The following is a 23,186-nucleotide window of genomic DNA, read 5'->3' as shown; positions in this document are numbered from 1 at the left end:
CCTTGAGAAAGCAAAGGTATTGCACAGGCTGAAATCCAACCCGTTTATTTTTCATTTCTCATCGACCAGTCCTCATGGATATTAGATTGTAGGAGGATCCTGTCAAAATGTTTGGACCCACCCAAAAAAAGCCCACTCTCTCTATAACCAGCTTCTTAGAAAAGGAAAGATCTTGTTTTTGGAGATTTTTTTTTACAGCAACTTGGAAAATGTTTAAGTGCGTCTGCTGGTCCGAAGTTCCCGTGATCCGGTGTTCAGTACGGGCAGCATTCGACAGGGCTGTATTAACAACGCAGGCAGACGAGGCGCGCGCCCCCCGTACGCTCACACTTGTAATTATTTCTTTGTTTTGACTAAACCTGTAGTTCTCTTTCCTGTCTGCGGGTTCTCAGTTGCCCAAAAAGTCTGCAAAAAGTAAATACCAGACATGGAGGAGGGGGATGCAGCTGCAGTAAAATCTCCTCAGTGCCACAGTGAGGAGACATCTGATTGGTCTCAGAACACCACACCTCTGACATCACACCAGGAAGAGCCCGCCCACTGAGAAGGCATGGAGAGAGAGAGAAAACGTAGGGAAACTCTGGCCATTTTATCAGAAAGAGGGGCTGGCGTGAATAATGGCAGTTCCGGGGGTTGGAATCTGGTTGGATGAAGCTTGTGAACTCATTTTCAACCTTCACAGTAGCGGCATCTTAACATGTAATATAAGAAGATTGCAGATAAAAAATGAGGATCTATACGGCGCTGCTAATAGTTGCGGACAGATAAGATTGCTGAGATCGGGTGAATAGTTTTGTAAAAAACTGTTTTAATTGCAACGCGTTTCAGCACCGAACCGGCGCTTTCATCAGGCATGAGATTTACAGAAGAAAAGAGACAAGTTTATATAGCGCCAGTTCAGACTGGATAATTGCACCAAAAAACCGCGAAAACACAACAGCGGGTCAAAGTTCAAAAGTACAATTCAATAAAACATATCATAATATAAATACATGGAGGACAGATAAAAGGTATATATAATAAAATAAAAAGGCTGTGTACTCTACAAAAAAATGTTTTGGAGCGTAGCAAGTTTTTAAAAATAAATAAATGAATAAATAATAATATCGTAGTTTAATTAATTTTATTGAAAGATGTGGATGGTATCAGTGAAAGTTGTTTGGCTGGGGGTTGTGTATACTGTTAGGGAGTACTACTGTATGTTTTGTTTTCATGTCGCCACGGGAACCAAAAGGGTAACGGAAGCCGACGCGCTCCAAACTGAAGTGGAACGCAAGGTGGAACGCAATACGCGAGAGAAAGATGGGATGCTCAGGCAGGACCGGCGGAGGCTGCTAAGCCGGGACAGAATATGGGCATCGGACGAGGGGTGAGTAGAAGAGGATTGTCAGATATAAGTGTGTGGCCGAAACTAAGATTAATAGATAGGTCTAACACTAGGGTATTTGAAATAGGGCCATGAATCAGCGATAGCAGGTGAGAATAGCAGAGGATGTATGTACGCAAACGGAAGGTACGTTAGCATCAAGTGTTATATATAGCAGGAAAAATTAGTGGATGTTAATTTAGCAAAAGACACATGAACTCAGATAAATGTAGTGGTGGACCAAAAGAGGATTTGGAAGTGCTTAGATAATGCCATATTGTGGAGGACTGAAGGATAGTCGGATTGATTAATCTAAAGATGATTCTGCGATATCATTTAGACCCAAAGGGTGAAGGGTGTTCATTTTGAAAATCCAATAGTTCTCTCTCTGCTTCAATTTGTTGAATCTATTAGGGACGGTACTGCTGATGTGCTCTATTGGAGTAATATTGATTTTATTGAATTCGCAGTTATGCTTATGAAAAAAATGCCTAGAGACACTATGCTTAAGGTATCCGTTATTTACATTAAATCGATGGTTATTAATTCTGGTTCTCAAACACTGAGTGGTTCTACCAATGTATTGTAAATGACACGGACACTCTAATAAGTAGATGACATAGGAGCTACCGCAATTCAGGAGAGACTGTATGGTGAAAGTTTCATTGGTGGCTGTGGATGTGTAATCTATTTTTCTGTGACTAATGGACTTGCAGCAGAGGCAGCGTGAGTGTCCGCATTTATATGACCCTTTGATACTAGAAATAAAGTCAGTATTGGTTATAGGATGTTTATTTGTTCTGCTGGGGGCCAATATGTTTTTAAGGGATAGGGACCGACGGAAAGTAATATTAGGTTTGCATAGTAGTGTGTCCTTTAAATACGGATCAGTTCTGAGAATGTGCCAATGCTTCGAAAGTATGTTCCTGATTATTTTATTGCCCCTATTGTAGGTGGTGATGAAATTCAGATTGGGATTAGTTGTATCCAATTTCGGAGTATTGCTTGAGGGATTAAGGCAAGATATATGAGTAAGCTTAGAAGCTTTTAATCGTGCACCTTTGATGAGATTTTTTGGGAAACCTTTATCTTTGAACCTTTTTTCGAGGACCGCGCATTCATTATCAAAATCATTGTCAGTACTGCAGTTTTTTCTAATCCTACGGAATTGCCCAAAAGGTACGTTCTTCAACCAGGGACGGTGGTGGGCGCTTCTGAAGTCAATATAGCTATTGACATCGACTAGTTTAAAGTGTGTTTTAGTTATAAATTTATTTCTGACAATGTCGTGATTAATAGTCAGATCTAGGTAATCTATTGATGTTGAAGAAAAGGTATATGTGAATGTTAGGTCAAAATCGTTTTTATTGAGGGTATCGATGAAACGCATAGCTTCCTCCTCAGTGCCCCTCCACACTAGGAACAGATCATCAATGTATCTTTTGTAAAGTAGAATATTGTTTTTATAGGGGTGTTCGCCATAGATATAAGTTTTTTCGAATGCCCCCATATACAGATTTGCGTAGGAGGGTGCAAACCGGCTGCCCATTGCACATCCCTTAATTTGGTGATAGAAGTTGCTGTCAAAACTAAAGACGTTATGCTTGAGAATAAAGTCGATGCAATTAGCTAAAAACTCGACCTGCGGTTCGGACATGTTGTTAATTTGGGATAGAGATACCTGGGCTACTTCTATGCCTTTATCATGGGGGATGTTGCTATAAAGTGTGGTTACGTCCGCTGTCAGAAAACAGACTGGGGCTATTGAAGGGTCAAGTTTTAGATCATTTAAGTCTCTGATTAATTGTGTGGAGTCCTTCAGGTGGGAGGGTAGGGTGAGAACAAGTGGTTGGAGATGAAGGTCTATGAAATGTGAGAGATTGCTAGTGAGGGAGTCTATTCCCGAAATGATGGGACGTCCTGGGGGATCTGTTAGTGATTTGTGAATTTTGGGTAAATGGTAAATGAAAGGCATATTTGGAAAAGAGACAGAGAGGAACCTTTTTTCTTTTTTGTTAATCAAACCTGATGAGGCTGCTGAATCAATGAGGTCTTGATATTTGAGTATGTACATAGGCAACGGGTTAGTGGACAATTTATTGTAAAACGTGGTGTCACTAAGAATCCTAGAAGTTTCTTTTAGGTACTTATCTCTGTCTAGGATGACTATTCCCCCCCCCTTATCAGCTGGGCGGATTACGATATCATTGTTTCTTTGGAGACTCTTCATGGCCTTCCTTTCAAGTTTAGTTAAATTATCAGGGTAAATGGATGGTAAATCAAGAGTTCTAAACTCATTGCTTACCAGGGAGGAAAAGGTTTCGATCATGGGGCCCTGGTGGTGTGTTGGATAAAAGTTAGACTTTGGTCGAACCTCTACTGAGATGGCCTTTAGTGTAGCAGGGTTATCAGGTGGTTCTATGTCAGTGTTGGGTATGGTAGTGGATTTGGTCATGGCAAAATGTCTGGTGAGGGTGAGCTTCCTCGTGAACCTGTTGAGGTCCATAAAAAGCTCAAAATTGTTAATTGAGGATGTGGGACAAAATGAAAGTCCTTTGTTCAAAAGGCTACATTCATGTGTGTTTAGAGAGTGTAGCGATAAATTAAATATTTTTATTGATGCTGGACCAGGTTCCTCTTTTTGGTGAGAGATTGATGCTGTTTTATGGCGTTTCTTACCTCCTCTTCGTCCTCTGGGTCTATACCTAGTTTCCTTTTGGTGGAAATTTTTTGAATTGTGGGAAAGAAGCTGGTGATAGTTTGAGCTTTGGGGCTCATGATGTATGGAATTAGTACGTCCTTGCTCGCAATAGTGGGAGTTAACGGGGGTCTGACTAACTGGGAAGGGAGGCCTAAAAAAGACGTCGCTGCATAAGTAATATCCAGAACTGACGTGGCTAAATCAGTGTTAGGATTTATGGGTCCCTGGGTGGTGTTATGACTGAAGAAAAGATCAGCAGGGGAGGTTGGATTGGAGAAATATGGGGTGTCGTGGACCGAAAGCTCAAGGAGGGATGGGAAAGGATTACCGTCCTCCTCGTCAATAGAATCGTTGATCAGTGATGCATGTAATAGGTCAATAATTGGGGGTACCTCCATAGGTTCGGATGCAGGGGGTAGCCGGGATAGATGCATTGCCAAATCAGAGGATTTAAAAGCATTCATCGGTATTCTGGGGCTGTATTGGCTAAACCCAGAAGGTATGTTGGGTTGTGGGGACTGATTTAGAGTGGGTATTGTGGCTGTATTAAGACACATATTATCAGTGGTGACCAAAGATGCGGTATTCATAATTGATTCTCCAATTTTTGTGATTTCATTAGTTCTGTTGGGTCTAGATTTGTTACTATTCCTGAAAGATCTGCTATGATTCATGACCCTATCACGTGGGGTGATGTGAGTGGGTTTTACCGACATGTATCTATTCGAAGCGGTGTCATACTCAGGTGTGATGGTTTTTATGTTGTCTAGGGAAGGAATGATGTTCTTTTTCCAATCACCAGCAGGGTCAGTGGCATAGTCTAGCTGGTCCCTTTTAAATTTTTTAACTTTTCTCAGAATGAGGTCTTTTTCGTAAGAGATGAGTCTTCTGCTAGTGGATTCCTCTAGTTTGAGGAAATCACAGTGATCGCTGTAGTGTAGTAATTGTTCTTTAGTAATAGAGATGTCAGATAGTAAAGCAGTGCTAAGCGAGGTACGTTTAGTAAGCAGTCTTTCAAGAAAGCCTAAATGACATGCGTCTATATGAGACATCCAATCGCTGCTGAAAGCAGTGTCAGCAGGGTAGGGGTTAGTGATGGATAACCTCAAACCTCTGGGGGTGATATTAGCCACGTCAGTTCTGGATATTACTTATGCAGCGACGTCTTTTTTAGGCCTCCCTTCCCAGTTAGTCAGACCCCCGTTAACTCCCACTATTGCGAGCAAGGACGTACTAATTCCATACATCATGAGCCCCAAAGCTCAAACTATCACCAGCTTCTTTCCCACAATTCAAAAAATTTCCACCAAAAGGAAACTAGGTATAGACCCAGAGGACGAAGAGGAGGTAAGAAACGCCATAAAACAGCATCAATCTCTCACCAAAAAGAGGAACCTGGTCCAGCATCAATAAAAATATTTAATTTATCGCTACACTCTCTAAACACACATGAATGTAGCCTTTTGAACAAAGGACTTTCATTTTGTCCCACATCCTCAATTAACAATTTTGAGCTTTTTATGGACCTCAACAGGTTCACGAGGAAGCTCACCCTCACCAGACATTTTGCCATGACCAAATCCACTACCATACCCAACACTGACATAGAACCACCTGATAACCCTGCTACACTAAAGGCCATCTCAGTAGAGGTTCGACCAAAGTCTAACTTTTATCCAACACACCACCAGGGCCCCATGATCGAAACCTTTTCCTCCCTGGTAAGCAATGAGTTTAGAACTCTTGATTTACCATCCATTTACCCTGATAATTTAACTAAACTTGAAAGGAAGGCCATGAAGAGTCTCCAAAGAAACAATGATATCGTAATCCGCCCAGCTGATAAGGGGGGGGGAATAGTCATCCTAGACAGAGATAAGTACCTAAAAGAAACTTCTAGGATTCTTAGTGACACCACGTTTTACAATAAATTGTCCACTAACCCGTTGCCTATGTACATACTCAAATATCAAGACCTCATTGATTCAGCAGCCTCATCAGGTTTGATTAACAAAAAAGAAAAAAGGTTCCTCTCTGTCTCTTTTCCAAATATGCCTTTCATTTACCATTTACCCAAAATTCACAAATCACTAACAGATCCCCCAGGACGTCCCATCATTTCGGGAATAGACTCTCTCACTAGCAATCTCTCACATTTCATAGACCTTCATCTCCAACCACTTGTTCTCACCCTACCCTCCCACCTGAAGGACTCCACACAATTAATCAGAGACTTAAATGATCTAAAACTTGACCCTTCAATAGCCCCAGTCTGTTTTCTGACAGCGGACGTAACCACACTTTATAGCAACATCCCCCATGATAAAGGCATAGAAGTAGCCCAGGTATCTCTATCCCAAATTAACAACATGTCCGAACCGCAGGTCGAGTTTTTAGCTAATTGCATCGACTTTATTCTCAAGCATAACGTCTTTAGTTTTGACAGCAACTTCTATCACCAAATTAAGGGATGTGCAATGGGCAGCCGGTTTGCACCCTCCTACGCAAATCTGTATATGGGGGCATTCGAAAAAACTTATATCTATGGCGAACACCCCTATAAAAACAATATTCTACTTTACAAAAGATACATTGATGATCTGTTCCTAGTGTGGAGGGGCACTGAGGAGGAAGCTATGCGTTTCATCGATACCCTCAATAAAAACGATTTTGACCTAACATTCACATATACCTTTTCTTCAACATCAATAGACTACCTAGATCTGACTATTAATCACGACATTGTCAGAAATAAATTTAGAACTAAAACACACTTTAAACTAGTCGATGTCAATAGCTATATTGACTTCAGAAGCGCCCACCACCGTCCCTGGTTGAAGAACGTACCTTTTGGGCAATTCCGTAGGATTAGAAAAAACTGCAGTACTGAATGATTTTGATAATGAATGCGCGGTCCTCGAAAAAAGGTTCAAAGATAAAGGTTTCCCAAAAAATCTCATCAAAGGTGCACGATTAAAAGCTTCTAAGCTTACTCATATATCTTGCCTTAATCCCTCAAGCAATACTCCGAAATTGGATACAACTAATCCCAATCTGAATTTCATCACCACCTACAATAGGGGCAATAAAATAATCAGGAACATACTTTCGAAGCATTGGCACATTCTCAGAACTGATCCGTATTTAAAGGACACATTACTATGCAAACCTAATATTACTTTCCGTCGGTCCCTATCCCTTAAAAACATATTGGCCCCTAGCAGAACAAATAAACATCCTATAACCAATACTGACTTTATTTCTAGTATCAAAGGGTCATATAAATGCGGACACTCACGCTGCCTCTGCTGCAAGTCCATTAGTCACAGAAAAATAGATTACACATCCACAGCCACCAATGAAACTTTCACCATACAGTCTCTCCTGAATTGCGGCAGCTCCTATGTCATCTACTTATTAGAGTGTCCGTGTCATTTACAATACATTGGTAGAACCACTCAGTGTTTGAGAACCAGAATTAATAACCATCGATTTAATGTAAATAATGGATACCTTAAGCATAGTGTCTCTAGGCATTTTTTTCATAAGCATAACTGCGAATTCAATAAAATCAATATTACTCCAATAGAACACATCAGCAGTACCGTCCCTAATAGATTCAACAAATTGAAGCAGAGAGAGAACTATTGGATTTTCAAAATGAACACCCTTCACCCTTTGGGTCTAAATGATATCGCAGAATCATCTTTAGATTAATCAATCCGACTATCCTTCAGTCCTCCACAATATGGCATTATCTAAGCACTTCCAAATCCTCTTTTGGTCCACCACTACATTTATCCGAGTTCATGTGTCTTTTGCTAAATTAACATCCACTAATTTTTCCTGCTATATATAACACTTGATGCTAACGTACCTTCCGTTTGCGTACATACATCCTCTGCTATTCTCACCTGCTATCGCTGATTCATGGCCCTATTTCAAATACCCTAGTGTTAGACCTATCTATTAATCTTAGTTTCGGCCACACACTTATATCTGACAATCCTCTTCTACTCACCCCTCGTCCGATGCCCATATTCTGTCCCGGCTTAGCAGCCTCCGCCGGTCCTGCCTGAGCATCCCATCTTTCTCTCGCGTATTGCGTTCCACCTTGCGTTCCACTTCAGTTTGGAGCGCGTCGGCTTCCGTTACCCTTTTGGTTCCCGTGGCGACATGAAAACAAAACATACAGTAGTACTCCCTAACAGTATACACAACCCCCAGCCAAACAACTTTCACTGATACCATCCACATCTTTCAATAAAATTAATTAAACTACGATATTATTATTTATTCATTTATTTATTTTTAAAAACTTGCTACGCTCCAAAACATTTTTTTGTAGAGTACACAGCCTTTTTATTTTATTATATATACCTTTTATCTGTCCTCCATGTATTTATATTATGATATGTTTTATTGAATTGTACTTTTGAACTTTGACCCGCTGTTGTGTTTTCGCGGTTTTTTGGTGCAATTATCCAGTGTGAACTGGCGCTATATAAACTTGTCTCTTTTCTTCTGTAAATCTCATGCCTGATGAAAGCGCCGGTTCGGTGCTGAAACGCGTTGCAATTAAAACAGTTTTTTACAAAACTATTCACCCGATCTCAGCAATCTTATCTGTCCGCAACTATTAGCAGCGCCGTATAGATCCTCATTTTTTATCTGCAATCTTCGTACCCAAGCGGTCTCCCTGGCGACCGGCCCGGATCTGGCAGCAGCTACCCCGTGGACCCCAGTGCTCTACTCTTCTAACCCATACGGTGAGCATCTATATTCTTCATCCCCTTACATCACCTTCTTGATCCATACCAAGTGGCGCCGTGGCTTTTTGTCTCCCCTCGTTCTGAACATGTAATATAGAAATTACCAGAATTCCTTAGAAGTGGCGACATCATAGCCCACAACTCACGCTGCAGAGCATTGCACCCAGTATACATATCACATCCACCAAGATCTTCAAGTGTAACTATGGACCCAGCAAACCCTCCCCCCCCCCCCCTTAAAAATGTAGTTTTCCAAAAGATACGCTCACACACCAGGCATCATGTACGTAATTTTTCTTTTTTCTTAAAGACGATAAAATGTACAAAATAATTAATTTTAATGACTACGTGCGATACAACGGTAACATTTTTAGAAGGATTTGGAAATGTTATTTAGAATCTTTGTTTTGTTTTTTTTCAAGCCTAAAAGTTAATTTTTTATTTTTTTTAAGTCAGAATACAGTCCCCTCCCCCCAAAAGAAATCCAGACCGGGGGGGGGGACGGGGACGGGTTGTGGCTTTACCGAATCCAACAAGCACAAAAATAAATATATTTGATAGGGAAAGCAAAGTGTCATTGAAGTCAGCACCTTGTCATGAATACCCCTTTTTTTTTTTAATCATTTTTTGTTTTTATCTATACAGATATACATACATCCTCTAGGGGGAGCTATTGCTTTTGGTAGCAAGTCCGTTATTGGAAGGCTTCGTACGTGTGTGAAATGAAGGTATGGCGTTAACACTACGACGTTCTCCGTGAATACTGGCTCCACCTCCATCATCACCCACCAAAAAAGTTCCAACCGTGAACTGGGGGGCATCCGGTAGACAAGACGCGTAGGGGTTCTCGGGGTTCCCTTTCCCCCAACTCAGCGGGATCTGCAGGAAGAACGTGTGCTTATAAGTTTGTCATTGTAAACCCGCACGTCGATACAAGTACGGAATCTGAAGGGTTCACAAACATCCCCCACATGGTCATGTCCGCCGGGACCTCTCGGGTATTCCCACGTATCTTCTAGTCAAGCACATAAAAAAGTTTTACTAAATGAGGCAATCTAGAGATCAGTCATGCCCGTCTGCGCCTCGGAAGAAAATCTATGAGCCTATATATATATTCAGACTGGTTTCTGCTGGCGTCGGTCGGTGCCCGTAGACTGTTGGTGAACCCCGGGTAGACCAGTCATTGGCGTCCATCATCGGGACTCCATAGACATTTCATACAAACTCATTCCTGACGTTTTTATGGGACTGTCTCTTTAAAAGTAGCTGGGAATCATAAGCCGTTTTCTCCTGGGTCGGTGCAGAAAACCGAAAAAAGAAAAACCTAATTATGGAGGAACTTCGAAAATATCGGACCCGGACTCTGGCTGCGCCCGCGGCAAGTCTCATTGTAGTGAAAATAAGTTAAGATTTATTCTGTTTTGTCTTCCAGTTCTGGGGAAAACATTAAAAAAAAAAAATCATAGAAGTCAGTAGAAAAAAAAATCATCCAGTTAAAGTGAACAGAACCATGCAGATGTGGGACGAGGTCGGGAGATCCCGGGGGAATCGGTGACACCGCCCGCCGAGCCTCTCCACGGTAAAACTGCGATTCCTCCAGCATTGTCGGTGTTCAGATCTCCTAAAATGTGCAAGTCCAACGTCAAATACAAGTGCCGGGCTGTGCGGGGGGCTGGTGCTTCCGGTTCCGCATTGCTCCCGATTTCTCTTTGTACGCTAATGGCATCTGTTGTGAGATGTCCACCAAAGCGCTGGCCACGGCTAGACCTAAAATGTAGAGAAATGAGATACGCTGCCTTAATGTGGCTGATCTAAGACGACATAAATAACTGCATCTCTACTTTTAATGGCTCTTTAGAGGGGTTGTACAGAAAACCTATTTTCATACACCCTATGAGTGAATTCGGAGTTAATAGAGGGGGGGGGGGGGGTCCTATGTTCAGGATCCTCATCGCTTGGTGAGAGTGGTTACAAAGAACGTCCCTCGCTCTGGAGGACCTGTCCTGTCCTACATTACCCAGACAACACATTGATATAAATAACACTATGTAATACTTCATTCCCCCTGTGGTGGCGCTGCAGGGAAATTGAACACTTACTGCCAGATTTCCCCACAGATTACAGCTGATCGCTGGGGATCCTTGCAGCGAGACACTTTGGACAATCCCTATTTGTTATAAGGATCCCTTGACAATAGTCTGGTCACAAAGAGGAGTACCCCTTTAACATAAGCCTGATCTGCAGTCCAGGACAGGGAGCTAAAAAACAAACTAAAAAAACCCATAAAGGTGACAATCCTCCTGGAAATCTGGTGAGGTGGGAATTTTAAGGGGACTCGAGATCTCCTTGCACATAACAGAAGACCCACCCGGGCTAGGGAGAGATCAAATGTGGCCCCTTGTTGAAAAAAAAATCATGGTAATTTTGGGAAAATTCGGTTTTTTATAGAAATATTCTAGTCACGGTGAGGATCAATCTACACTGAATGTACTAAACTGAAACACCAGCGTTCACAGAGATATCAACAAAAAGTGGAGGAGGTCGAATCCCGTGTCCAATGAGGGAAAAACTACGTTACCAACTACTACTCGCTGATGGCGGACTTACCGGATTGTCCTGGGGGTGGAATGCCCCCTAAGCCGCGTGGCAGCCGCACAAATATGGAAAGGATCGCTGCTTTGTTACCGCAACACGGCTCCAAGGCGATCGGCTTCGGAACAGTCTGAAGAGAAGCAGAGAAAAAAAAATGGAAACAGTCAGCATGGAGTGGTTTCTGCAACCTTTACTACAAATCCCAATTGTAGAGCATTGCACCAATGTTTTCTCCCCGGCTCCACGCATATAAATACTATTACAAAGTGTATAGTGACAGGAGACATTAATATTGGCAGCCGATGTCTCGAGATCCGCGCACGCACGCCGAGCTGACCAGGTGTCTGGTGGAGGGAGCGTCGTCCGGTCTTGTAGAAAGAAACCTTTGTATAATCCTTGTATAATGTATAGTGAATAGTAAACATTCTGGTTTCCATTAAAAGTTAAACTACCGCTGTTCTGCTTACACAGCTGCTGAGTTTGTTACAATGTATTAGCGTAGACGACCTCTGCCCTGACCCAGACCTGGTCTCTTGGTACCGATTACTGACGCGGTCTGCCAGCTTCCGACTCGGATCTGCTTGTCCACAAAATGTTTCATAGCCGCCATCTGCAGCCTGACCATCTACTGGGGACTATCCTGGCGACCATGACCTGGGAAGGTCACTGGCAAAGTCCATGCCTACCTGCACATGGGGGATTCCTTAGACTCCACACCAACTCAATGACGGTCTTAGTCATTCTATGTCAAATTTCTCCTGCACTGGAGCGCAACACTGGAACGCAACGCCTTCACCGACAAGCCTGCCTGAAGTGTGCTGCCGCTACGCTACTCTGTGTCACCCAAATTCCGATTACGCTAGCCGGAGAGCAGCATCCAAGTACGTTTGTGGGCTTAAAGTCAAATACTGACATTACACCCACTTTACACCTCTCACAGCTGACAGTTTGCTACAATTGCATCCAGTCTAGACAATCCTCTGTGATACATAGTAACATAACGAGCACAATGTATCGGATATAATTGAAACAAACCCTGAGCTGTAAGACGTATATGTATCCAGCATTCATGCCAAAACTTACTATAGGACCCCGTGATTACTTATTAGGGCGCTGGACACAATGTAACAGATTTTCCTGTGTGTTTCCTCATGTAAAGGCAGCGGACGCCCCCCAGTGAGCATGTCAGGGCTGCAGATACATTAGTCACATTCAGCCCCTTATTACCACAAGTAATATATTGTTGCCTCTTGCACTGGGTGTAAACTTTGGTATTGTCTCCGGCGAGCCCCCCGCGCCGCAGCAATTAATAGCGAATAAATTGTAGGATTGTTGTGTGGGCAGAAACCAACAGGCGCCATTATACGATTTAAAGGCTTAATGGAAAAGCAAATGCCAGGCAGATAAATCAAAGCCGACGGTATTTATGTCCTCTATTACACCGGCATAATCCTATTAATGAATGAACATCCCGCGTCATGCAAATTAGTGTTTTATGACCCCGTGGAAGCATCAAATGGAGCTGCGATTGTTTGCGGGATTTTTTTTTTTTTTTTTTCGTTTTATTTTCAATAACAGCAGATCACATTGTGGATAATTTGTCTTCCGTCTTTACAAGGCGGCCATGAACACAGCGGAGGCTCCGTTACCCTGATTACTTTATTGGGCACTCAATCTTCCCGTCGTATAGATTTACAAGTTATGGGCGGCCTCTCTCGACACTTAAGTCGCAGATGTTCAGCTATTTGTCAATGTTCGCCTGTTAAAGGGACACTAAACCTGGAAAGAAATTAGCCAAAAAAGATAAATAAAATACAAAAAAGAAAACAAAACATTTCTGGCCTATTTCAAAGTTCCCAAAACTAAAAGTTTTGTAGGAATTTACAAAACAGAGGCCCGTCACCTCCCTCTACAAGGTTTGAGGTGGGTCACCTCCCTCTACGAGGCTTGAGGTGGGTCACCTCCCTCTACGAGGCTTGAGGTGGGTCACCTCCCTCTACGAGGCTTGAGGTGGGTCACCTCCCTCTACAAGGCTTGAGGTGGGTCACCTCCCTCTACAAGGCTTGAGGTGGGTCACCTCCCTCTACAATGCTTGAGGTGGGTCGCCTCCCTCTACAATGCTTGAGGTGGGTCGCCTCCCTCTACAATGCTTGAGGTGGGTCACCTCCCTCTACAATGCTTGAGGTGGGTCACCTCCCTCTACAATGCTTGAGGTGGGTCACCTCCCCCTACAAGGCTTGAGGTGGGTCACCTCCCCCTACAAGGCTTGAGGTGGGTCACCTCCCCCTACAAGGCTTGAGGTGGGCCACCTCCCTCTACAAGGTTTGAGGTGGGTCACCTCCCTCTACGAGGCTTGAGGTGGGTCACCTCCCTCTACAAGGCTTGAGGTGGGTCGCCTCCCTCTACAAGGCTTGAGGTGGGTCGCCTCCCTCTACAATGCTTGAGGTGGGTAACCTCCCTCTACAATGCTTGAGGTGGGTCACCTCCCTCTACAATGCTTGAGGTGGGTCACCTCCCTCTACAAGGCTTGAGGTGGGTAACCTCCCTCTACAAGGCTTGAGGTGGGTCGCCTCCCTCTACAAGGCTTGAGGTGGGTCGCCTCCCTCTACAATGCTTGAGGTGGGTAACCTCCCTCTACAAGGCTTGAGGTGGGTCGCCTCCCTCTACAAGGCTTGAGGTGGGTCGCCTCCCTCTACAAGGCTTGAGGTGGGTCGCCTCCCTCTACAAGGCTTGAGGTGGGTCGCCTCCCTCTACAAGGCTTGAGGTGGGTCACCTCCCTCTACAAGGCTTGAGGTGGGTCACCTCCCTCTACAAGGCTTGAGGTGGGTCACCTCCCTCTACAAGGCTTGAGGTGGGTCACCTCCCTCTACAAGGCTTGAGGTGGGTCACCTCCCTCTACAATGCTTGAGGTGGGTCACCTCCCTCTACAAGGCTTGAGGTGGGTCACCTCCCTCTACAAGGCTTGAGGTGGGTCACCTCCCTCTACAAGGCTTGAGGTGGGTCACCTCCCTCTACAAGGCTTGAGGTGGGTCACCTCCCTCTACAAGGCTTGAGGTGGGTCACCTCCCTCTACAAGGCTTGAGGTGGGTCACCTCCCTCTACAAGGCTTGAGGTGGGTCACCTCCCTCTTTACAAGGCTTGAGGTGGGTCACCTCCCTCTACAAGGCTTGAGGTGGGTCACCTCCCCCTACAAGGCTTGAGGTGGGTCACCTCCCCCTACAAGGCTTGAGGTGGGTCACCTCCCTCTACAAGGCTTGAGGTGGGTCACCTCCCTCTACAAGGTTTGAGGTGGGTCACCTCCCTCTACAAGGTTTGAGGTGGGTCACCTCCCTCTACAAGGCTTGAGGTGGGTCACCTCCCCCTACAATGCTTGAGGTGGGTCACCTCCCTCTACAAGGCTTGAGGTGGGTCACCTCCCTCTACAAGGTTTGAGGTGGGTCACCTCCCTCTACAAGGCTTGAGGTGGGTCACCTCCCTATACAAGGCTTGAGGTGGGTTGGTCTTCTCCAAGTAAGCAGGGCTTGTATTTGACTAATCTAGTGCAGTTGGAGATTTCTGCTGCAGCAAGCTGCCTCCCAGCCAGAAACAAAGCAGATTATGGAAGAAAGCAGCCATATGTTCCTAATTATATACAACTACATTAAAGAGCGCCTCATCGGACCACAGGCTGTGTGTGGTATTGCAGCTCCGACCCTTTCACTTCAATGGAGCTGAGCTGCAATACCAGACTAAACCCATGAACAGGTGTGGCGCTATTTCTTGAGGAAAGCAGCCATGTTTTTCTATCTTGCACAGGAGGCGGCTGGATAAGGGAACCTATTTTAAAATACCCTATTAGTTTATACTGAAGGTCTCTTATTAATTTCAACGATAACCGTGTGATGCTTCATTTTCATTTCGTTGTTGGGTCCCTTACTTTTTAGAATTGATTTTCAGTGATCAGCTTATTGTCAGGGGACCCCAATAAAACGGGACTGTCCAAAGCAAAGAACACCTAATGCTCTGCCTTTTCTGTTGCAGGCAGAGGAGGTTTCTGCTGCAGCAAGCTGCCTCCCAACTAGGAACTTTTCAAACTTCTACGTTGCAATTTTCCATGTACTATAGCAGAGATTAGGAGACACATTTTTCCTCTATAACCCTTTAGGCTATGTTCACATGAGGTATTTTGTCGAGTTTTTTAACGCGGAAACCGCGTCGCAAAACTCGGCAAAAACGGCCCGAAAATGCCTCCCATTGATTTCAATGGGAGGCGTCGGCGTCTTTTTCCCACGAGCAGTAAAACTGCCTCGCGGGAAAAAGAAGCGACATGCCCTATCTTCGGGCGCTTCCGCCTCTGACCTCCCATTGACTTCAATGGGAGGCAGAGAAAGCGTATTTCGCGCTGTTTTATGCCCGCGGCGCTCAATGGCCGCGGGCGAAAAACGGCAAGAAAAACTCTGCGAAAATCGGCGTGCAGGGAGAGGAATATCTGCCTCAAAATTTGGAGGCAGGTATTCCTCCTGCAAAATACCCCGTGTGAACATAGCCTTAGATTACAGTGCACCCCCAATGAGGACGACAGTCACGTCTCCCGCCAGAGTTATACGCACGTTAGTTCTAAACTTCTGTCGGGAGTGGCGGCTGTCGTTATCATTGGAGGTAGACTTAGAATAGCACCGAAGAAGAGGAGAATATTAGGGTAAGTATTTCAGCATGCACCAGCACTTTTGCAGGGAGGATGAGACTATATGGATGCCCCCTGGGACACTTGCAGACGTTTTTTTATCCCCTCTGACCCTTTATATTAAGATACAGAATAGAACGGGATAATGGAAGAGGAGGATATTATAGTAATTGATAAGACGCGGTTCAGCTTGTGTCCCTTTAAAAAGGAACCGTACAATAAGAAAAGCTAAAAAGTAAAAAACAAAATAAAAAAATAAAACTGCGGGAGCGAGTCATCTGGAAATGTGCTGGTATTAGTAGGTGGGGAATATATATTGTAAGTAAAATTGCTTTACACCAGAAAAGTGTTTTTTGCTGGTACAGGTTTTGTTGATGGGGCAGAATTCTGTATTTGATTATCAGCCAATCAGGCGGCTTCGGAACAGTCATATTAGGGGAGCGCAGGCTACAATTGAGCGGCTCGGCCTTAATGACAAATAGGAGAGGAAGGCAGAAAGAAAACAAGGTAGAAGGGAGAACATTTTTTCTTTTTCAGCGGTTTTGGTTTTGCAATGATTGAACTTTAGTCAGCAAATTTAGAAGTAGCGGCAGAGAAATCCTTAAGGACGCAGTCGGGGGGAGGGGGGGCGGTCTATACATACGGCATGTATAAAGAATGGATATTATATCAGCAGCAGTAATAACACATACAGACATTAATGCAGAGAATGAAGGGATTGTAGTTGCAGTATTTTGGACTCTCCCGCTCCCCGTCCTGATCACTGCCTGTCAATCACTGTGGTTCTGCTGGGTTGTAATGAAATGTTATATTCTCCAGATGCTCTTCCCTAATTCAAGAGGAAACTGCTAAGAAACACGGGAACAAAAACACTTCAGCGAGAAGACGCTGCACCTGCTGCCCATGGAGTTTTAGGAGAAGCGAATACGACTGTAGTTACATCCACATGACATCAGCAGCGAGGAAAGTAGAAAGTGTGAACGAACGAAAGAGAGCAAACCAACTAAAAAAAAAAGAGAACGAACGAGAGAACTAACTAAAAAAAAAAAAAGCGAACGAAAAAAGAAAGCACGAAGCGAGAGAAAGCACGAGCAGGAGCGCAAGCCGGGCCGAGAAGGAGCGCGGGCCGAGAAGAGCAGGAGCGCGGGCACAAGCCGAGAAGAGCAGGAGGAGGAGCGCGAGCCGAGAAGAGCAGGAGCGCGAGCCGAGAAGAGCAGGAGCGCGAGCCGAGAAGAGCAGGAGCGCGAGCCGAGAAGAGCAGGAGCGCGAGCCGAGAAGAGCAGGAGCGCGAGCCGAGAAGAGCAGGAGCGCGAGCCGAGAAGAGCAGGAGCGCGAGCCGAGAAGAGCAGGAGCGCGAGCCGAGAAGAGCAGGAGCGCGAGCCGAGTAGAGCAGGAGCGCGAGCCGAGTAGAGCAGGAGCGCGAGCCGAGTAGAGCAGGAGCGCGAGCCGAGAAGAGCAGGAGCGCGAGCCGGGAAGAGCAGGAGCGCGAGCCGAGAAGAGCAGGAGCGCGAGCCGAGAAGAGCAGGAGCGCGAGCCGAGAAGAGCAGGAGCGCGAGCCGAGAAGAGCAGGAGCGCGAGCCGAGAAGAGCAGGAGCGCGAGCCGAGAAGAGCAGGAGCGCGAGCCGAGAAGAGCAGGAGCGCGAGCCGAGAAGAGCAGGAGCCGAGAAGAGCAGGAGCCGAGAAGAGCAGGAGCGCGAGCCGAGAAGAGCAGGAGGTAGAGGGAAGGAGGGGGGAGAGTAACAGAAATGATGAGGGTGATAGTCTGTCCTGATAGTCTGTGTGTCTATGGTAATAGGAGTTTCTGACCTGTATACATGCCCTGAATTAGATATTCTCTACCAGGTGTCCCTAGGGTCAGTTGCTACAGAATTTTTTTGCAGCCGATTTTGACGTGCAAACTGCGTTGGAATCCGCGCCAAAAGACGCCCCAAATCACCTATGGATTTCAATGGGAGGCAGAGGTGTTTTTTTGCCCGGTTGGCTTTTTTAGATATCACAGCTACAGAGGGAAGGATTCTTCTTGAGAAATCTCATCTCAAAGGATGTTGCCATAATTATGGAGCCATGACAGAGGCGGCATCATTAACTTCCGGACCGTTTTCCAGCACTGTTTCTGGCCGCACTATTGCCACATGGCCGCTACATGTACGGGCAGAGCACCATAAGGGTATATTCACATGGCGCCAAAAAAATGCAATATGACTGCGACGTGTGAATATACCCTAAGGTTATGTTCATACGGCTTACTTTCAACCATTTTTCGGGCCGTAAACGGACGAAAAATCAGAAGCAGAAACATCTGCCCATTGATTTCAATGGGAAAAACGGCGTTCTGTTCCGACGCCCCGTTTTTTACCCGGCCGTTTTGAAAAAAGGCCGCATAAAAAAACGCCCACAAAAAAGAAGTGCATGTCACTTCTTGAGCCGTTTTTCATTGACTCCATAGAAAAACCGCTCCAGAAACGGCCGTAAAAAATGCCACGGAAAACTCGAGTTGCTAAAAAAACGATTGAAAATCAGGAGCGGTTATCCCTTGAAAAGAGCTCCGTATTTTCAGCCGTTTTTTAGTAAGCGTGTGAACAGAGCCTAAGGCTCCTTAGATGAAAAACATTAAAGCACCAAAAAATATTCCATTGGAAACTGTTCTCAACGTCCAGCCTCGTATCAAGGGCCGTACTGCGTCTAAGAGGGAGTGACCCAACCTGGGACCCTCCCCCATCGTGAGAGTGAAAGGGTCCACTGTTATCTAAACCCTGTCTCTGGTATTACAGCTAGGTGGCGCTAAGCCTATATTAACAATGAAGCAGCCTGCAGCACTCCATCAACCATCTACGATTGGTGGAGATCCCTTGGATCTCAGCGATCACACATTGATCACGGCTTATCGTAAGGATCCTTAGCTTATCCTTAAAGTTCACAAAAAATAGGTGAGAGGCGTATGAGCATGCTCTGGGAATCGTCTTACAACATAATGCATTGTGGTCTAGCTGACGTGGTGCATTATGGGTGGATTTGCAGCTTCAAAGCAATACGAATCCTACATATCAGTGCAGCATTGCCGGCTCGGGTGGATCAGGCTCCCCCTGGTGGCCACTGCAGGCACTGCTCCGTGTCCCCCCTCCCTGCCACTTATATATACGTGCTCTAATTATCTTCCGCTCCTTTTGTATCCTCCTATGATTAAACTATATTAAAAAGCCCAACATAAGAGCAGGAGACACATAAAGCCCTTGTCATCGGAATATCATAACGCCGCCGCGCTCGCTAGCGGAGAGAGGTTCATCGCGCTCATCACAGGCGTTCACCACAATTACCAATGATAAGAAATGGAATTAATTTGCTGGTTTGTCATTTGGACCAGCGTTCCCCAGATAACCTTCACGGGATTTAACCTGCTGGAGATAATTGCTGCAGATTACTGCGCCGCACATTCTAAGTGAAGTTTTAATTTAAAAAAACGTAGAACTAAAAACCGGACTCAACGACGAAGCAACGGGCAAGAGAGACGCAGTCTAGTAGCCTGCGGTCGATGCCGGGTCCTGGTCCGTCACTAATGACTGAAGCCCTGACTTCTAGCCCATGAAATTGTGTTTCAGTTCCTCACAAGAAAATTTGAATTCACTGACAGCAAGCAGAGGCTGCAAACCTGCCCTCACCTAGAGCTGAGGGTTTTTGTCAATCGAGTAAGTAAACTGATGGGTGTGAACTTTGTGTAGCCCGACTTTAAAGGTAATACAGCAACATCCCTTTAATTAATGGGGAACGGATATTTGCTGGATTATCAGATTTTCTGGAATATCAGACGGTCACCGTATAGAGACGAAGAAATATTAACACAAGATCCGCGGCGATCTCAAATTTTCCTCCTAAACTATCTGGTTTTGGGACATTCTAGATTAGCATGTAATTCTGTACAGGAAAAAAAAGTGCTGGATTATCAGATTAAAGGAATTTCACCCAAAAAACTTCCATTTGTTGTCTGCGGGGTTCCCATCCCCCTCCAGCCCTCCCTGTTCCTGACCTACAGACAGCAGCCCCATCTTGCTGCAAGCGGGGGTCATACCGTGCAGCCCCCACCCATAAGCCGCAAGATCTCCGGTCCGATTCACAAAGGATTTGAAGAGTAGGGGGGAGGGGATGGAATTCACGTTCTCCCTCCTCGATCACTGAGCGATCTCCAGAAAAAGGCGCGATATTCCCAGTATACGGTGTTAATTTTGGACGCGGTCCCATAAATATACTGTACATATTTGGATATAGGGTTCCACACGTTTATATTTACCTTACTGGTTTTTTCTCCGTCCCTGCGTTGCCGGTCACGACCCCCTTCCGTTTACGTAGTATACGCCATGACATCACATGACCCCATGTGACGTCACCATGGAAGAAATGTCACTACAGCGGGCCACCTTAATACTTCTCACCCGCCGGTACTGCATTCTATCTTAAAGGGGCACTCATTTAACGTTAATGGCAAACCCGCACTGATCGCTACAATAAAGGGGCGATCCTTTTGGCTTTCCTTGATGAGCGGGGGAATGGATAGTCTACGAGCTATAATAAGTAGTCAGCTCCAAAAAAGAGATCGACAGGAGCCAGAGATCACCCCTTTACTGTAGCGATCGGCGAAGGGCTCGACACTAAAAAGATTTTCTTAAAAGGACAGTAACACTAAATGGGTCATCCTCTTTGGACAAAGGGCAGCCCACCGATCAGGATACTACCCCCAGTGCGGGGGGGGGGGGGGGCCTTATGTGTCATTGCATCGTATGGACGTCCATTCCTCTGGTGTAAACAGTTTAATACCTATTAAGGCCCTTTGACACAGGCCGATGATTGGGTGAACGAGTGCTCGTAGGAACGCTCATTCGCGATCATTGGTCCGTGTAAACATGGCGGCGATTAGCTGACTAACGAGAAAAAGCCAGTTCGTCAGCTATTCGCATCTTTTACGCCACCATTAAAAATAGTCGTTTGTCGGCAGCGCATCTCTCCGGGTAAATCGGTATGTGCGGCCGACAATATGGAAACTAACCCTTTAAATGGGTCAATGGGGCCCTATACATACCTGTGAATTAAACTTTCCCTGCACTGATACATTGTAACAAACTATGAGGGCAGGATAAAGACATGATGCTGCCCTGCACTGGACACAATTGAGGCAAACTCTCAGCTGTGAGAAGCATTTGGTCTGTACATGTTTTCAGCTTCTGGATGTAAACTAGAAAATTTAATTTACTAACAGCAAGCAGAGATCCTGAAACCGTTAAGGAAGTATATGGGAAAGTTGTAGAACTTCAGTATACGGGAGGAGGCCGCAATCCTGCGTAGCGGACGCCATGGTGTGAATGTCTTGCGTGTGAACGCTCGTTTCCGGTCTGCAGCTCTCCGCCCGCGTTAGTAACAGCTTTTCCTGACACATGAATTGTAAATCTCAGAGTTCAAGATCTGTCTGATTTCCTTGTAAAGTGCAATCCTCACCTTCACGCTCCCGCCGATCAGATCAGGCGGCTCCTCGTCTGTTTCCAAGGCGACGTTGACGGAGGCGAAGGGTCGGCTCGCCATCTGCTGCATCTCTCGGATGAGTTGCTGATAAATAAACAAGACAATGAAGACCCAGGTTATTCTATATCCGGATTACAGGGGAAACAGAAACACCAATAATCTAACACACAAAACTCCCTGTATACACAACTCCTGAAATACTCTGTGCTGCAGGGGAGGTTGCCCTTCAACTATCTGTCCTGTCATCACGAACATAAATCATAAGGAGACAGGGCACTGCCTCCCACAAGATCAGCACTATCCTGTCCTGAGATACTCTGTGCTGCTGGGGTACCCTGTTTCTTCCGGTATACAACTCCCAGACTATAATCTCCCTCTTGTCTCCATCCCCTCATCACATCATGACCCTGCCCCATCACATACCAGTCCTGTCCTCACTATCATCACCACGAGAGGACAGGTCACTAACCTCCACAGGTTCAGCACACCTCTCCTGAAATACTCTGTGCTGCTGTACATCCTGCTCCTTCCACTATGTAGCTCTTAGTCTATGGCCTCCCAGTTATCTGTATCACCCCCTCACATCAGGTCTCATGCAGTTCTCTCCTCACTTATCAGGACTAAAAAGAATTTCACAGAATTTATAATCAGATCAAGAAAAAAAGGAGACTGCAAAAAACGAAAACTCCAGCGGAAAACAAGAAAATAAGATAAATAACGGCGGAAAGACACAAACTCAGAAGTAAAAATCTACTGTCATAATATAACGCACGACGGAGGGAGACGTCCGGGATACTAGCACCCGACACTAGCATACTAGCACCCTGACACCCGACACTGTACATTCTACCCCAATACACCCCACACACTGTACTTCCCTTACCCCAACACACCCCACTTCTCCCACACACTGTACTTCCCTTACCCCCAATACACCCCACTTCTCCCACACACTGTTCTTCCCTTACCCCAATACACCCCACTTCTCCCACACACTGTTCTTCCCTTACCCCAATACACCCCACTTCTCCCACACACTGTACTTCCCTTACCCCAATACACCCCACACTGTACATTCTACCCCAATACACCCCCCTTCTCCCACACACTGTACTTCCCTTACCCCCAATACACCCCACTTCTCCCACACTGTACTTCCCTTACCCCCAATACACCCCACTTCTCCCACACACTGTACCTCCCTTACCCCAATACACCCCACATCTACAGTGTACTTCCCTTACCCCAATACACCCCACTTCTCCCACACTGTACTTCCCTTACCCCCAATACAACCCACTTCTCCCACTGTTTCCCTTATCCCAATACACCCCACCTCTCCCACACTGTACTTCCCTTACCCCAACACACCCCACTTCTCCCACACACTGTACTTCCCTTACCCCAATACACCCCACTTCTCCCACACACTGTACTTCCCTTACCCCAATACACCCCACTTCTCCCACACACTGTACTTCCCTTACCCCAATACACCCCACTTCTCCCACACACTGTACTTCCCTTACCCCAATACACCCCACTTCTCCCACACTGTACTTCCCTTACCCCAATACACCCCACTTC

General features: G+C 45.5%; 1 protein-coding gene across 1 annotated transcript; it reads right to left on the bottom strand.

Moving 5' to 3' along the window:
• Window positions 1-9,118: 9,118 nt before the first annotated feature.
• On the bottom strand, window positions 9,119-21,845 carry ATRN (attractin). The gene is made up of 4 exons (XM_075849749.1): window positions 21,801-21,845; window positions 21,576-21,683; window positions 11,447-11,561; window positions 9,119-10,606 (listed from the first exon to the last, which is right to left on the bottom strand). The coding sequence occupies exons 1-4, from the start codon at window positions 21,843-21,845 to the stop codon at window positions 10,482-10,484; spliced, it is 393 nt and encodes a 130-aa protein (XP_075705864.1). The 3' UTR covers window positions 9,119-10,481.
• Between the last annotated feature and the right edge of the window lie 1,341 nt (window positions 21,846-23,186).

Source organism: Rhinoderma darwinii, chromosome 1 (assembly GCF_050947455.1).
Source record: "Rhinoderma darwinii isolate aRhiDar2 chromosome 1, aRhiDar2.hap1, whole genome shotgun sequence".
Taxonomy (NCBI): domain Eukaryota; kingdom Metazoa; phylum Chordata; class Amphibia; order Anura; family Rhinodermatidae; genus Rhinoderma; species Rhinoderma darwinii.
Note: the sequence above shows the minus strand (reverse complement) of the source record. Positions and strands in the feature narration are given on the sequence as shown.

Excerpts from the sequence above, each read along its gene's own strand:
- ATRN (XM_075849749.1), bottom strand. The coding sequence starts at position 21,845 with ATGACAGGACAGATAGTTGAAGGGCAACCTCCCCTGCAGCACAGA. Across the intron at positions 21,684-21,800 it reads AACCTCCCCTGCAGCACAGA|CAACTCATCCGAGAGATGCA; the intron begins GTATTTCAGGAG and ends TTTATTTATCAG. Across the intron at positions 10,607-11,446 it reads TCCACCCCCAGGACAATCCG|GTCTAGCCGTGGCCAGCGCT; the intron begins GTAAGTCCGCCA and ends TCTACATTTTAG.